Source organism: Vigna unguiculata, chromosome 9 (assembly GCF_037176805.1).
Source record: "Vigna unguiculata cultivar grain cowpea cultivar isolate G323 ecotype 2 chromosome 9, ASM3717680v1, whole genome shotgun sequence".
Lineage (NCBI taxonomy): Eukaryota > Viridiplantae > Streptophyta > Magnoliopsida > Fabales > Fabaceae > Vigna > Vigna unguiculata.
Window position 1 is genome coordinate 29,185,453 of NC_140800.1, and position 16,196 is coordinate 29,201,648.

Below are 16,196 nucleotides of genomic sequence, written 5' to 3' on the forward strand. Positions count from 1 at the left end.
AACCATTAGTAACATCCATCTTCCATTCATAACAAAAAAATATTGAACAGGTTTGCGCAACAAAATTATTGAGCTTCCAACCCCATTATTATAACCTTCCTCATTCATGACATTTGAACAAAGCAAAAGCATTGAACTACACTTATGACAAGAGAAATAGCAAAAGCAACAGTAATTTCAACAAAGAAACTTTGTCACCATTGAATAAAGGAATAACAAAAGCATTTCCTTGAATTGAATACAATGATGCAAAAGTGGTCCACAACAGACAAAAGGTCCATAACTTTAACTAAAATAATGAAGTACAAGTGCTCCAAAACAAAATAGTTGTCCACTATCACTATGCCCAATGTTACAAAAGTCTTAATCTATTACATATGTCTTTAATAAAGCAACAAAAAGTTGGATTCTTCATTGATTTTCACATGGGTTGTGCACAAGTTGTAGTACTACTTGCTTGAGACCCTAATACTTGTACTGCCATGTTATTGGTGCTCTTTCTCCTTGGTTCATGTTGGCTGCAAACATGGGTGTGGATCTCCTTCTACTACTGCAACTTTGGTTTGATGGTCCAACAGCGTTGCTAGCTCTAGTGGCAATTGGAGTTCTTTGTGTGTTACCCTGTCAATTGGGTATGTATTCAACATTCAAAATTGTATTTTGTAAAAAAAATTCATTCAAAACAAAAAAACGCATGATTTGTTACCTTTCTAGTTCTCATCCCCTTTCTACACCTTCTGATATTAAGTCTGAATTGCTTACACCTGCTACACTTCATGATGATATTTTTCTTTGAAAGTTTGGAATGACTAACATGTTCATCGACTTCCCTTCTTATTAGTTTTTTTGGCTTGCCAGGTGGTGTTTTGTAGATGGATGGGAGTAGTTCAGGTTGGTTGCTTTTGGGTCAAAGTTGTTTTCCATTGATTGGGGTAATTTTTGGGCTATAACAAGCCTGATAAGCATATTTTTTATATATCTTGTTGTTAATTGCTACCACAACATGTCTACAAGGAATGCCCACCAAATCCCAAAAATAACAAGTGCAACTATGCTACTTAGATCAACCACAAACTTCTCCATGGTGAACCCTTGCGTGACTTCAAACATAGCACCCCTTGCCTAGACTAAAAGCCAATTCCCACTTTTTCCACTTCCTTATCAAGCCTTTTTTTAGGCTTAGGCATAACAGTACCCGAATATGCATTCAACTTTTCTCTAAGTGTTGCAAATCTACTCATTGTGTATGATCTAATTCATTCTATCATACTAATGATTAGTTTATCTCTAGCCAATAAAATAGTACTATTGAATGACTCAGACATGTTATTCATTTAAACATCACATCTAGGATAAATGTTGAATACATGTTTACACCATGAACTTCTAGGAATGGCAACTAACCAATTATATGCTTCAAGGTTAACATTTCTTAACTAACCCATTTTTTTCCAACCTACGTAGAAAGTAGCCTTTGTTGCCCCCATCATAAGGTCTCTGATGACTACCCCACCACCAAATTTCTTCCTGAAATTACTATACAGGTGCCTTAAATAGAAACGATGTTTTACCCTATCCAAAATTTCATCAAAGACAATCATAAGTCTCTACAAAAAAGTATAGCTCTAAATAAGAAAAAAAACATCAATTAATTATGATTGTCTTAACTTTTGGTTGATGTAATTACTTTACCTTTTGTTGATCTGAGATGAATACCCAACGATGATTTTCAATATCTCCAATATCTTCTAACAAGAATGTTAGAAACCACCTCCACGTCTCTTTGCATTCATTCTCAACCACAGCAAAAGCCAATGGATAATATTGGTCACTAGGGTCCCTGCCCATTACAACCAACAATTGACCACCATAAGTTATTTTCAAGGGGCAACCATCAACACCTATAAAGGGCCTACACCCAGCCAAGAACAAGCCTTACAACCCGCTAAGCACATGTAAAAACAGCCAAATCTGTGGCAGACTAGGTTGAGGTTGATTTATCTTAATCTTGAAATTTTCAGCCTTAACTCTCAGCAATTTAGCAACATAATCATGTAAATGACCACTTTGACGTTGTCCATCCCCCACCAAACCGTCCATTGCAATTTATTTTGTTTTTCTAGCCCTCCAAGGAGTTATGCCTACACTGTATGTCTTCTTGATTTCATCAATAATTTAACTCATTGTCATTACACCCACATTCATAAATCTGTCTACTAACACTTGTGCAATCTAGTCTTTATTAGCAATTTTATTCCTAAAAACTCTTCCATAGTTATGACACCCAACCAATGCCTTAACTTGAAAGGTTTTCCTACCTCTATAGTTATGTCTTTATTACTGGTAAGGTACTTATAGTGTTTTCTAGATAAGCCCATAATCAAACACTAAGGATTGGATTTACCGAGCTTCGTCGAGCTTTTTGAAGAGTAGTTCTGATTTTTGGAATTCTCTTGTGTTATAACATTGTGCTACTCTTGAGGTATTTTTCATGCCATGAGCCTCCTCTCGTACTTCTCATATAAAATTCAACTCCGTCGTATATCTTGGTTTTGAGGTGTTTTTATGCCACAAGCATTTTCCCACACTTCTCATATAAAATTCAACTTCACCACATATCTTGCTTTCGAGGTTATTTTAATGTCAGGGGCCTTTTCCCTTACTTCCCGTATAAAATTCTGCTCCGCCACATATTTTTCTTTTGAGATATTCTTTATGTCATGGGCCTTGTATCGTATTTCTCATATAAAATTCATATTTGCGTCATATCTTGCTTTAGAGGTATTTTTCATGTCACGAGCCTATTCTCGTGCTTCTCATATAAAATTTAGCTTTTTCGTATATCTTGCTTTTATACCATGGGCCTCTTCTCAAATTTCTCATATAAAATTCAGCTCAACCACATATCTTGCTTTTAGGGTATTTTTTATCCCACATGCCTCTTCTTGTATTTCATGTATGAAGTTTAGATCAAGTTAGCGATCCTCCTTATTATGTTCCTTGTCAAAGTGTTGTATTGCCATGTCCTAGAAGCGAGTAATTCCCTTTTCTCTGAGGATGATTTTTAGTGAAACTTTAGGCTTTTAATGAAGGATACTATAAGTTTTTTCTTTCTATTGACAATGTTAGTTGATACTGGTGTAAGTTGATATTGGTACCTGATAAGTGTCTAGTTTTAGTAAAATTATATATCACATAGACACTTATCTTGCAAAAATTCAATGTAAAATTCATTAACATGACCCCCTTTGCATTGAAATACAGAATGAGGAGTGAAAAGGTTATAAAAAGTGGAATTTAACATATTTGAGTTGTTTTTGCAGAAAAAAGAAGGAAATTAAGAAGTTGGTGCTAAGCCACAAAGTTGCAACTCATCCAGAAGAAATAAAATGAGAAAATCCAAAATAAGAGCATGAGGCTGAGTAGTGATATTGATGTTGAGCAACATTTGAGGAAACCCTCATTGCTAAGAAACCACAAGATCTAGAATGGTAGTTGAGCTTCAAGAGAAAAACTCCATGGGAGGGAAAACTCCATTGTTGATAACCAAGTTGACTGTCCAAGCTTGGGAGCAAACCCACTCGTGGAGGAAACCTCCATGGCTGATCAACTTGGATGGGAGCTAGAGTAGGTACTAGGAGATCAAAATTTCATGACCCAAAGAGTGCAAAAAGGATTAGTGAGGGTTCTTGGTGATGAAGGCTAAGGTGGGATCAATTTTGGATCAAGAAGGAGTTTAAAAGTGCTTTTGGAGTGGGGAATCCAGGTAAGCGGAGCTCTACTTATGTGTTTCTTTAATGAATTGTATGTTTTGTGGTGTGTTGAATGCATGAAACCTCTTTTCCCTTTCGCTTTTCGCTGAAAAACCATGTTTTTAGGTTTCTACCCAGAAATTGCGTAGCGGTGTTCTTGGCTCACCAAGCGACGCATGAAGAGGGAGGTCATTTTCTGAGATTTATCCAGAAATAACTTGGGGGTAGTAATGGGCCTGCCAGGCGATGCGAGCGTTGTGGAGTAATTTTCTACGTTTTGTTGGTGCGAAAGCAATGTTGATTTCCTATATATATTTTCTTCGTTCTAATTGAATGATTTCTGATGTGAAATATTGAAATGTTATTGCATATTGATCTTGGGTGAATTGTTGCATGAAAAAGCTTGGGTGAATTGTTGCATGAACAAGCATGAGGGTTAATATTGGGCTTGGGGATAAATTGAAAGCATGATGTTTAGATTAAGATTGTTGTGATTGTGTGTTTGTTTAAGTATAATTGAACATATGTATGAATCTAGAAGCATCCTTGACTGCATATTTCGTGCAATTGAATGAATGGATCATACTTTTGGATGGTTTCAGGATTTCTCGGAGGTGGGGAAAATCTGAATTATAAATGCATTCTAATGCATTGCCTAGCAGTAGGAATGCACCGTTAGGCGACACGTAGAGCATAGTAGTGTGTTTTATTATGTGTGGGTGATGTAGGTTGGACGAGTTGGGACTGTTTGTGAATGTTTAAATGTGATTGCGTATGATGTTGATGGCTTAAGGTTGAATTCCTCTTGTGTGGTAGTTTAGTGCATAATGAGAGTGAGTGTGCAAGTTAAACTTGGGTTGGTTTGAAGGGTTGGATCAAATGGGTTATTGCATGTATTGTTTTGACTAAGTTATAACTATGTATGGGGTATGCACTGTTTTATTTCCTTTGGGTGAATTACACTATGAGTATGAAGGATTATTTAGTATTACATGTGTTGATATGATTTTTAGTGGTGAATGCATAGGATGTATGGCTGTGTGTTTTGGAGTCATGTTATGATAATCATATATGTGCAATTGCATTTTGGATATGTACTTTGAATGATTGGTGTGTTTGGACATTGTTTTGGACCCTTAAACCAGAAGTTTCACGCTACTGGTGTAGCACTTGGCAATCCAGATTGGACCACCAGGCGATAGGTGAACCAGAGAGATCCTTGGAAGGTGTGGCGCCCAACGACGTTGTTCTACCGCCATGCAGTCTGCAACGCGACATCGCCTGGTGGTGCTTAGGCTGTGCAAAGCGATGCTTTAAAGGCAATTTTCATTTTGGTGTGTTTTTCATGCCTCGTGGTGATGGTCCTTGGTCTTGGATATGCTTGAATGGATTACGAGCGGGGAGGTTCATAATGGAGTTGGAAATATGTGATTAATACGGACGTGGAGGTTCGTATTGAATGTACTCTTGTGTGGGAATACGAACGGAAAGGTTTGTATGTTCCGTGCTCACACTTGAGGATGTTATGAGCGGGGAGGTTCATAACAGGATGTGTTCATGCATTTTGGACTATGAGCGGGGAGGTTTGTAGAGGTTGTTCTACGAGCGGGAAGGTTCGTAGAGGTTGGACTACGAGCGTGGATGTTCGTAGAGGTTTGACCAAGAGTCGGCAAGATTGTGGAAGCATATGATATCCCTAAGGCCATGGTCGAGTATGTGCACAATGTGATTGATGTGTTGGTCTCACTTTTAACCAAAGTACAATCTCAATTAAAAGTGAGAACTTATTCATAGTAAATTCAACCAAAGTACAATCTCAATTAAATTTTACTATATCTAATAATGTCTATTCTTTTGTCTCTTCACCAAATAAAAAGCTTAATTAATCAAAGTAAAGTCTTGACTAATTTTAGTTAGAATAAATACCTTTAACCAAAGTAAAGTCCCAATTATTGGTAAAAACTCATTTAATCACATGAAAGTTTCTAAATAAAATCAAAGTAAAGTCTCAATTAGATTTAAAAACCCTTTGACTCATATGATCAACATGCATATAGATTTAAACACTTCACTACTTAGCTAGCATGTAAATCATTACTTTTTACGTGATTCAAAGATAGAAGCTATAGATAAATGAAAACCACAACAGTAATAAAAGGAAAATAAACTTATGTAGTTGGTTCCTAAACTCTGAAGTTTCAAGCTTATCTTTTCTGCTTCCCCATGGTCTCTTTATATAGGACTTGGAATGGGCTATTCTCTTGCTAAAATTTCTCAAATATCTTTAAAATAATAATAAATATCATTTATCTTTATAGTTGTTATGAATATCTAAAAATATTTAGAGAGATATAATCAATTTTAAAACTATTTGACAAATGCAGTTGGTTGATAATTTCTGATATAATTAAATAAGTTCATTACTTAAAGATATTTGATAAATTATCACCAACTAATATTTGCATTAATTTTCCAAATCAGCCCTTTTCAGATCTGTAATCCAAAGTTGTAGATAAATCCAAATATATCAATATTTGCACTTTAACCCCTCTTCTTTGACCATTTGACCAAACTTTGACCCATTTGATGTTCTAATTGTCCAATAAGAGACTTCCACACGGCTCTTCTCTTCCTTTCTTAGGGTTTTGCTGCTGCATTTTCACGTGCTTGTTAAGAATCTTTGCACCTAAACAATTTTATGTGCCTCCTTTCTTAAGAATATTTTCACGTGCTTCCAAATCGCCTTTGTTTAGGCATTTTCACTTAAACAATTTTAACTGCTGAACGAAGACAACAAACAAAAATCTCTTTTAAAAAACTTAAGTGGAAACAAGAAAGATATTTAAACACGGCGATGATGAACATGTGAATGGAGGAAGAAAGCAAGGAAGAGAGAAAATGAGGCTGAGAGAAAAAGAGGAAGAGAAAGAACGAGAGACAAAACTTGTAAACAAAGGTGCATCGACATAAGGCAACAATGTTATACACATATCAAGTAGAACATGTTGAAATTAATCCTATTCAAAGAAGTATAAGTTACTATTCTCTGAAAAAATCATAGCTTATATTTTGACTACCAGAGTATAAACTACAATTTTATTTGAACCGTAGCCTATACCTTGCCAAAAATGGCAAAAATGCCACCACCATTTTATGAGCTACGTGTTTCTTAAATCTGTAGCCTATATGACGTAGTTAAATACAATATTTGCACCAACAACACACTTGTCTACCTACTACAAAGCATCACCTCATTTACTTGATTATTTGCACCCAACATCCACTACCAACTTGTCTACGATACTCTCAGTTGGTAAAACAAAATTATTAGTGAATATACTTGATTAAAAAAATTATTATTTGCAAACTACATGTTACAAATGGTTACTTGGGGAAGAGGGCTTGGACCTAATTGCACTGTGTTAGGACAAACAAACCTAGGTTTTTCAAAACTTGAGAATCAACCTACGACAAGAAATGCAAGTACATTTGCAATGGATGGAACAATGAATATTTTTTCAAACGCTTTGAGGACAAATAAATAGGTCAAACTCACATACCTTTACATAGACATAAGAATCCCCTAAAACAAACTTTCTCATTAATGGCCTCTTCTTAGTTGAATCCCATGAAACCAAACAAAAATGTTAGTATAAGAAAATCACACCATATAAAGTTACAAGGAATAATCAAGCAACCTTTCTCATCGGGTAAAGTAGTGAAGTCCTCAATCGAGCTTGAGCTTCTTCTTACCTCAACTCGCTTTATCACCATGGTACAATGCATATGAAACACTACAAATTTATGTTTAGGGCACACAAAAAATGTTGAAGTTAGCACTTTAAGTGGTTTGCGAAATTGGGAGAGCAGTTTGGCTTGACAATCAAATTAGGGTTACATCAGCTTGAAAATGCTTTCTAACTTTACAAATTACAATATATTTATTTTTCAATTTTAATTTTTTTAATAATTATTTATCCTAACCCATATGTAAAATCTATATGTAAGGAATGTTTTTATTTGATGGGTTAAATATGTTTTTGGTCCCTTAACTTTCAGTGAAAATTGAAATTAGTCCCTTATCGAAACTTTGGTTCAATTTAGTTCCCCAACTTTAAAAGTGTGTGGTTTTAATACTTTTAAATTTTGTTAATTTTTTTTAACGTTTCAAACGCATATCATGTTAACATTTGAGTTGTTTACACTATTTGACACATTTTCGCTTCAATGTTAGCTAAAAAATTATCATGAAACGCGTTTGAAAGTTAAATAAACTTAAAAAAGTTGCTTAAAAGGATTAAATATTCACATAATTTTAAGGTTGGGAAACTAAATTGGGTTAAAGTTTTGAAGAAAAACTAATTCCAATTTTCACTTAAAGATGAATGATGAAAAACATATTTAACCATATTTAATTATAGATAGAATTAACATTACATATGAATTATTTCTTTTGAAAATCATGTTAATATCTTAGTTATTTATACTGTTTGACACATTTTTGCTTCAATATTAGCTAAAAAATTATCATGAGACATGTTTGAAAAAGTTAAATAAACTTAAAAAATAATTGCTTAAAAAGAATTAAATCAACATAGTTTTAAGCTTGGAAAACTAAATTGGGTTAAAGTTTTAAAGAAAATCTAATTCTAATTTTCACTTAAAGATGAAGGACTAAAAACATATTTAACCATATTTAGTTATAGATAAAATTAACATTACATATGAATTATTTCTTTCGAAAATCTTCCTACCCCCACATGCTAAACTTACATATAAATATATTTTAGGAATATCTGTCATTAGTTCCATTTAAATTTATATACGAAAAGAATTAGTATGTATCGTCAATTTACGTAGTAATATAAATCTATATGCAAATTAAAATTTATCTACAAATTCAAATTCATTTGTAAATATCAATCGAAAACTAACCAATTTTCTTAAGTAAACATATTGATAGTTTATCATTATGACAGGTTGATTCCCTTAAATTAAAAAAGAAAGAAAGTAATTTAATGCCTCTCATCTCACAACACATACATATATTTAGAGAAGCCATTTATAGAAAATAAAAAGTTATGTATTTGAAAATTAAAAAGACAAAAAAAAATGCACGCAAAATTTTAAAAATATTAAAAGTAAACTTAAAAAATGCTGAAGAAAACCAAAATCATATTTTATTTAGTTTTACTGAAAGGTATAAATAAAAATAATCTATAATAGAAGTTAGTTTTTATTGAAAAACAAGTCTATAGATTTACCAATATATTTATAATTAATATAACAAAATAACTTTTTAAACTTATTTAGGTCGGATATAAATTTCAAAGAAAAAACTGACGGGAGATAAATCAGTCTCAAATTTCATATTTTTAATAACATTTTATTGAGTTATTTTGTTATTTCCTGTCTCTTATTTCCCCTTGTTATCAAGTTAGGCAAAATTGTTATTCATAAGCAAATTGCAAATTTTTACTTAAAACTAGCACATCAGTAGAATTTTTTTATTAAAATCAATAAATTCGTTACTAATTTATTTTATTAACTCATAACTAATTTGATTGAGATAAACAAGTGTCTATGAATAAGATAATTTACTTCAGTAAGCTTCTAATTTATAATTTATTTTGGTTTATTATTGTCCTTTATAATCTTTAATTTTTTATTTGTTATTATTTATAATTACACATAATAAAATTTATAATAAAAAAATTAAGGTAATACTAGTTTAAATTAATAAATAAAAAAATTAATTTTTTTAAATAACTGAAAATTAATTTTGATCGATAGTCATTGAATAATATAGTAAATAAAACTACTTATAAAAGATTATACAACTTTTAAAAAAATCTAAAAGTAGAATTACAGAATTATAATTTTTATATTTAGTAGTTATATTTTTCTGTAATTTAATAAGTTAATTTCTTCACCTATAGCGAGTACATTTTCAACTTCCAAAGTAGTTTTGCCATATGGCCCTAATTACTTATTGTTTTCTTGGAAAGTTAAAAATCGCATTTTATTTTCTGACTAGTTACATTTAGGCAAAGACCTTAGGAGGTAAGTAATGACGATTTGCTACTCCATAAGTGTAAAGGTCGTATATTATAAATACCTTAACAAATTGCTTTGGAAATAGTGTCAAACCATTGTGTAATTTCCAACAATTCAAATACTATTTCCAACTACTGTCAACAATCATAGCAATTTTACATTTTAATTAATATTTTAAGCTTCCCTATCTTTTCATCAAACAACTCAAATTGTGGTAGTTTCAAGAAATTGGCATTCAATACCCAATGGTTTCAAAATTAATGACTAGAAAAAGGACGATAAAAGGAATTTTCATTAGCACAATGGTGATAAGTATGAGTACTCAAATCGTTTGCTACAAATCTGTTTTCGTTTTTTGACGTTGGCTAGGTGCAAGCATGGCTACTGGTACTCAAGCAGATGTGCAAGTATCATTGAAACTTGTGGTGAACAAAGAGACTAACAAAGTATTATTTGCCGAAGCTGAAAAAGATTTCGTAGATGTGTTATGTAGTTTTTTAACTTTGCCTTTAGGAACCATTGCCAGACTTGTAGAAAATGAGTCCACCATGGGGCCAGTTACAATAGGTTCTCTGAATTCACTCTATCATAGTGTGGCAGCTCTTGATAACAATTTTTTGTATCATAAGCAAATATTATTGCATCCTAGGTACATGGCTGAAGATTTTTGCAACAGTCTCAAACTTAACATTGATGACACTCAGCCCAAAATATATTTTGTCTGTAGCGGCGAGTCTACATATTCTTGTGACTCAATATGTTGCACATCATACTCTTATTGTCGGTGTGGCAAACTTAGAAACCGGAAAGCTTCGTTGAAAAGTTCACCCAAAGGATTTGTCAATGATGTTGCGACATTTGTCATAACCGATGATTTGATTGTAATGCCAAATTCTATGGATTATTCAAGTTTTGCTCATCTCCAGAATTCCGGAATTAAATATCCGTGTTTATTGAAGGAAATTACAGTGAATGTCACCAGGAAAAAGGTTCTTCATCTACGTTACTTGCACTGCGTATAGACCGTATTTTAATTTGAATTTTTGATCTTATGTATGAATCTTAAAATTTTGTACAGGTGCTAGATTTGCTGAAGTGTTCTCTGCTTTCCAAGTCTTGTTTAACAGATTTCCTTTTAGAAAAAAAACCAATCATTCAGGCGCCCACGTTTTTCTCGCGTAGTGCTGAGAACAATAGTAGCATCAAATTCAAGTTGAAGCTTGTTATAAGAAAATCAGATGGAAAATTTTTGTACGCTCAAGGGGATAAAGATTTTGCAGACATGGTTCTAAGTTTTCTGACATTTCCTTTGGGAGGAGTTGTGCGTAAGTTGGGAGGAAATAGCTGTGTGGGCAGCATTGATGGATTATACAAAAGCGTATCTGGTATCGATGAAAACTTATATTTCATGTCAAAAGCAGCAAAGAACAGGCTTGTTGATCCTTGCTTGTTCCCGCAGTTAAAATTAAGCATCCAGATTTTACCCATTCTCGATTCATCGGAATTAAAATATTTAGTGTATCATCGATATATTGATTTTGGAAAGAAATCTTTTGTTCATTATTTAAAAGCGGATGAGAGTGTACCTGCTAATGCAAGTAATTCTAATTTCTTGTCACTTAGTGGTTCTGAATCACCTGGAATAAGTGATAAAGGTATTGTGAAGGGATCAAAAATGTTCTCTGTAACAGATGATTTGGTGGTGGCACCGTCATCTCTTTTTGCAGATTTAAATTTGATCTCGAGTTTGAATACTTCTTTCCTTGATGTGAAAGAAAAGGTTGTTACCATTGGATTGATGGAGGTAATTGTACCTTTATTTCTATCTTTTTGTCATATTTTTGTGTCTGAATTTTTATCCCATTTTTATCATGCAATTTCTAATCGTATTTATTTTGGTGCAGTGTCTTAATATATTGAATGCATCCTTAACATCAACGTCTGCTCTCTCAATTGGCCTCCGTCACTTGATTTCTGAAGTAAAGGTTGAGAAATGAGAGCTTTTTGTGCTGAGTTTAATTTATATGTTCACCACCTCTTACATATAGTGTTGGATGCTGGAAGATCAGAACTTTAAACCCGAAAAAAAAAATAATGACTTTTTAATGTTTGCAACAGTTTTGTTATTTTAGTTTATTTTTATTCATATTTTATTATTGTGTTCAATTAAATACATCACCCTAAAATCTTGATGATTATTTAGGACAGTACTAGAGATAACAATTCGGAGGGTTTTAGTGAGCTGATCTAAAGGCCCGTTAAAAAAAATCTTGATATCCCGCACAGGCCCATCATGCGAGACACATCTAACACATTTTTACGCATATTTTATATTTGTTATTTTTCTTGAATATTACTTTTTTGAATAAATACAAATAGTCCATAACACTTTTAAAGATCAAAATATTTGTAAAAGTAAGTTGTTAAGAGGTCCATCTAAAACAAATTATTTTTATATTATTTAATATAACTGGTTAGGTTTTTTTCAAGTGTAACTTACCAATCGATAATTAATTGTGCTTCGGATCATTACTAAATCGAGTTTTTAAGGTTGTAATATAAGTTGTTGCAAAACACTAATTAGACATGTGCTTACAGATGTATTTACTTTTTTTTTTAGACACGTGCCAACCCAGTTCATCACGGATTCAACTCGGGTGAACTGGGTTCTAAGCAAGTTGGGTAAAAAATTAATATGTACTAAAATTTGTAAAAAAATTTCAACTCAAATCCATGATGGGCCGGGTTAGCTCATAGGTTTCAACCCATTTTGACAACTCTAACAAAGGCCCATAATCTCATTTAATTTGTCTAAATATTAGGTCAATACAAAAAATAAAGAAAACAAATAGGAATCTTCAATTAATTTCACATATTTTATAAATGCAATTATTTTAGCTTATCATTATATAAAAAATATGACTTTTTCAATTATTTCATTATTAAAAGACCGATGATAAATAGGATTTTCTATTAATTTGAGTTTCATTTTATACAAATCATTATCTTAAATATTTTTTCTAAACCTTTTATACCTTCTCTTTATATCTTTGACTTCATCTGTTTGAAGATCAAAGTACGCTATATATAAGACTCTTATCATTAAGGTCTACAATCCCATTTGATAGAGATATCTTTGATATCTTCTCTATTATGATTTTCTTTTAAGTTTTTTATAATGATTTTCTGTTGTTTGTATTTTTCACTTTATATTTAAGTGTATTTTAGTTCTGTAAAATAACTCAGTTCCCATATCTACTATATCTACTATATAACTAAAAAAAGATAAGCCTAATGAAATTACTTCAATACCCCAACTTATTTTGTTGACAAGTGTCCATTTTTGTGGTTTTTTAGTCATTCTACATAATTTTGCACATCCCTTCTCCAATTGACACGTGTCAACTCCTTTATATACTCCATATATTAACTTTATCCTTCTTTCCACCTTCTTCTTCCATATTCATCTTCTTCTTTCAATCCTCAAAGCTTTCCACCTCCTACTTTCATATTCATCTTCTTCCTTCTTGTTTGGAAGTTAGTTTATTCCTTTTCTTGGTTGAATAGTTCCTTTTGTATATGCTTTGATATTCTTTGGTTGAAATTTATTTTTTCTTCAACTTGCTTTAAAGCTTCAACCTTTCTTGATTTTGTTTGGTTGAAAGCTTCAACCTTACATTTGTTGTTGCTTTGATCTTCTTGGTATATATTTATTTTGAACTTGCAAGGTTTCTTATATTTTCTTGGTTTAGAGTTAGTTCCTTCCTTTTATTATAGTATTTTTCTTACATTTCTGAATTTTTTATGGTCCAATGTTATTGCAATCAACGTTTCTTGATTTTTTTTTTGTTGAAAGCTTCAACCATATATTTGTGGTTTCTTTGTTTTTTTTTTGTATATTGTTATTTTGAAGCTTATCAACCTTTATTTATTTTTTTTGGTTCTATGTTGAAGCTTCAACTTTTGATGATTTTTTTTGTTCAAAGTTTGTTCTTTTATTAGTTATATAATGTATCTCATGTCTATATATTGCTTTTGCAGATGGCTAGGGAACTTGATATGATCAAAGATATTGATGGAAATAGAGAAACATTGAAACTAGCCGTCAGAATTATCGATCTCTGGGTTATGGGAAACAAGAATTCTTCTGGATCAAAAGGACACATAAAGATGATTCTTATGGATCAAAAGGTAACTTACTTGGTCAAAGTTAATTTTTTATACCTGGACATAGTATGATAATGATTTTTATGTTTAGGGTGATGTTATACCTACAATGACTAAAAAGGAAGATATTGAAATATGGCAAGACAAGCTCACGGAGGGGAGTACTTATAAAATGCATAATTTCAAGATCTTGAAGAAAAAATCTCAATTTATAGTTTGTGACCACCCGTTTAAGTTATTGTTCATAGGAGTCACCTTTGTACGACCTTAACCCATTGCAAATGTACCTATGAAGGTTTTCAAGTTCAAAAGTATTAAAGAAATTATTGAAGGGAATTACTCTACTGATTTGTTGATTGGTATATATATTAACTTGCCTTTTTAACTTGCTACATCTATTTCTATTTTAAATATTTGTTTTGTCTTTGTGAAGCTGTGATTTCTAAATTTTTAGATTAGTGGATTTGTTTTGACTTTGTGAAGATGTTATTTGTAAATTTTGTAGATGTAATTGGTGTTACGAACAATGTGCAGATTAAGGTGCAGAATAATGATGTCACTTTTTGAAACATCCCGGTTGGATATTACTAATTTTGAAACCTCATTTATTATACTGTCTTTTCCCAAAATGCAGGAAAATTAAAAACCTTTGTTATCGTAATAATTCAAAATCCACAAAAACATAAATATCAAATACAATGTTCAAGTTTGACAACATATGTGTTTACAAAGTCTTTAAAATCTGTAAAGTAATACAACTCTATAAAAAGAAGACTCCCCAAGATAGCCCCGCTCCGGGTCTATGCCTCACCAGCACCACCTGCAACATCATCTGCTCCTGTGTAACGCATTACACGATCATCACCAAACACAAGTAGATAGGGTGAGCTAATAGATAAACATATACCAATTCAAATAGATATATGCATGCACTTATCAAAGGAACTCTATCCTTTGATTCCATACCACATGGCCACCACCATGTTATCCATGCTCTACATCTTTGGATGGTAACCTCAAGATCCCCTTTGTTGCCATACCTATAAGCCACAACTTTTAGAACACGTGCGGGAAACCTGCTACAGACCACACTCTGTAACACTGGGTGGAGTTCCCAATACAAACCATAGTTTGTATATGTCCCTAGACTACCAAACCCTCCGACCAATGCTGAAGAGGGCAATCTTTTTGGACCCATCCCTACGAGCCACAACTCGCACACTCACACCGGCAACACTTGCCAATCTGAGCCACAACTCAAGGAATGCTCGTGTTCATCCACCATCCCGAGCCACAACTCAAGAGATGTCATTCTGAGCCACAACTTAAGGAATGCCACGTGTTTACCCTTTATCCCGAGGCACAACTCAAGAAACGCTCCAGCAAGTCGATCTGTAAGGTATCACCCAAAGCCCTGTAGACCATCCACATCCAAAGCATACATACGTTTTGCCTTTACAGGTATCGCTTGGTGCTGCTCTCAAAGTTGCCAGGCGAAATTCCATTCCAGACCGCCTGGCGGAAATTCTCGGCCGCCAAGCACTATGCGCACCCTAAAGCCCAGATCCTACATTTGTCGCCTGGCTAAACCACCCTCACTGCCAAGTGCCACACATTCCATTAATTTTTCCTGATTTGTTGCTATCGCCTAGCGGTTCGCCCTCACTGCAAGGCGCTACACCAATAATGCGAATTTACTGGTTTTTAGCACAATAGAGCATATTACTTCCTTAATCCAAACATAGAAACATACTATAACTTTCACCAAGTTACAGACATCATATCCTCTGGTCTTTATTCCCACACTTCTTAATTTATTACCAACATTCCTATTTCCATACAGATTCACCAACCCAAGTATCCCAACCATTTGATTTGTTAAGATCATTATTGTTATTCATAGTAAGCCACTGTCAACTTCATACTACTTATACCCCATCATTGACCCCAAAGATTTTCCTCAATCTCCATCCAAATTCATGTAACGTAACACTTATACCTTAACCTATATTTACACCACATTTTCAACTTAGGTAAATCCACACCATCAAACAAAGCTCTAGTTTAATTAACTGGAAAGGTACTATCATGGCATCCAAATCTGTTAAAACCCAAATCTTAATTTAACATTCTCACATAGTTCCCCCCATGGCTTATTTATCCTTTTAACCCCGTATCACCCAAAAATTTCGTTCTCTCTCTCTTACACGAATGGATGCT

General features: G+C 33.0%; 1 protein-coding gene across 1 annotated transcript; it reads left to right on the top strand.

Annotated features, from left to right (window-relative positions):
* The first annotated feature begins 10,186 nt into the window (after positions 1 to 10,186).
* LOC114163607 (uncharacterized) lies at positions 10,187 to 11,806 on the top strand. The gene is made up of 3 exons (XM_085666747.1): positions 10,187 to 10,798; positions 10,888 to 11,613; positions 11,714 to 11,806. The coding sequence occupies exons 1-3, from the start codon at positions 10,187 to 10,189 to the stop codon at positions 11,804 to 11,806; spliced, it is 1,431 nt and encodes a 476-aa protein (XP_085522873.1).
* Positions 11,807 to 16,196: the final 4,390 nt, after the last annotated feature.

Coding starts and splice junctions, on each gene's coding strand:
- LOC114163607 (XM_085666747.1), top strand. CDS start 10,187: ATGGCTACTGGTACTCAAGCAGATGTGCAAGTATCATTGAAACTTGTG. Junction 10,799..10,887: donor TGAATGTCACCAGGAAAAAG/GTTCTTCATCTA, acceptor AATTTTGTACAG/GTGCTAGATTTGCTGAAGTG. Junction 11,614..11,713: donor TTACCATTGGATTGATGGAG/GTAATTGTACCT, acceptor ATTTTGGTGCAG/TGTCTTAATATATTGAATGC.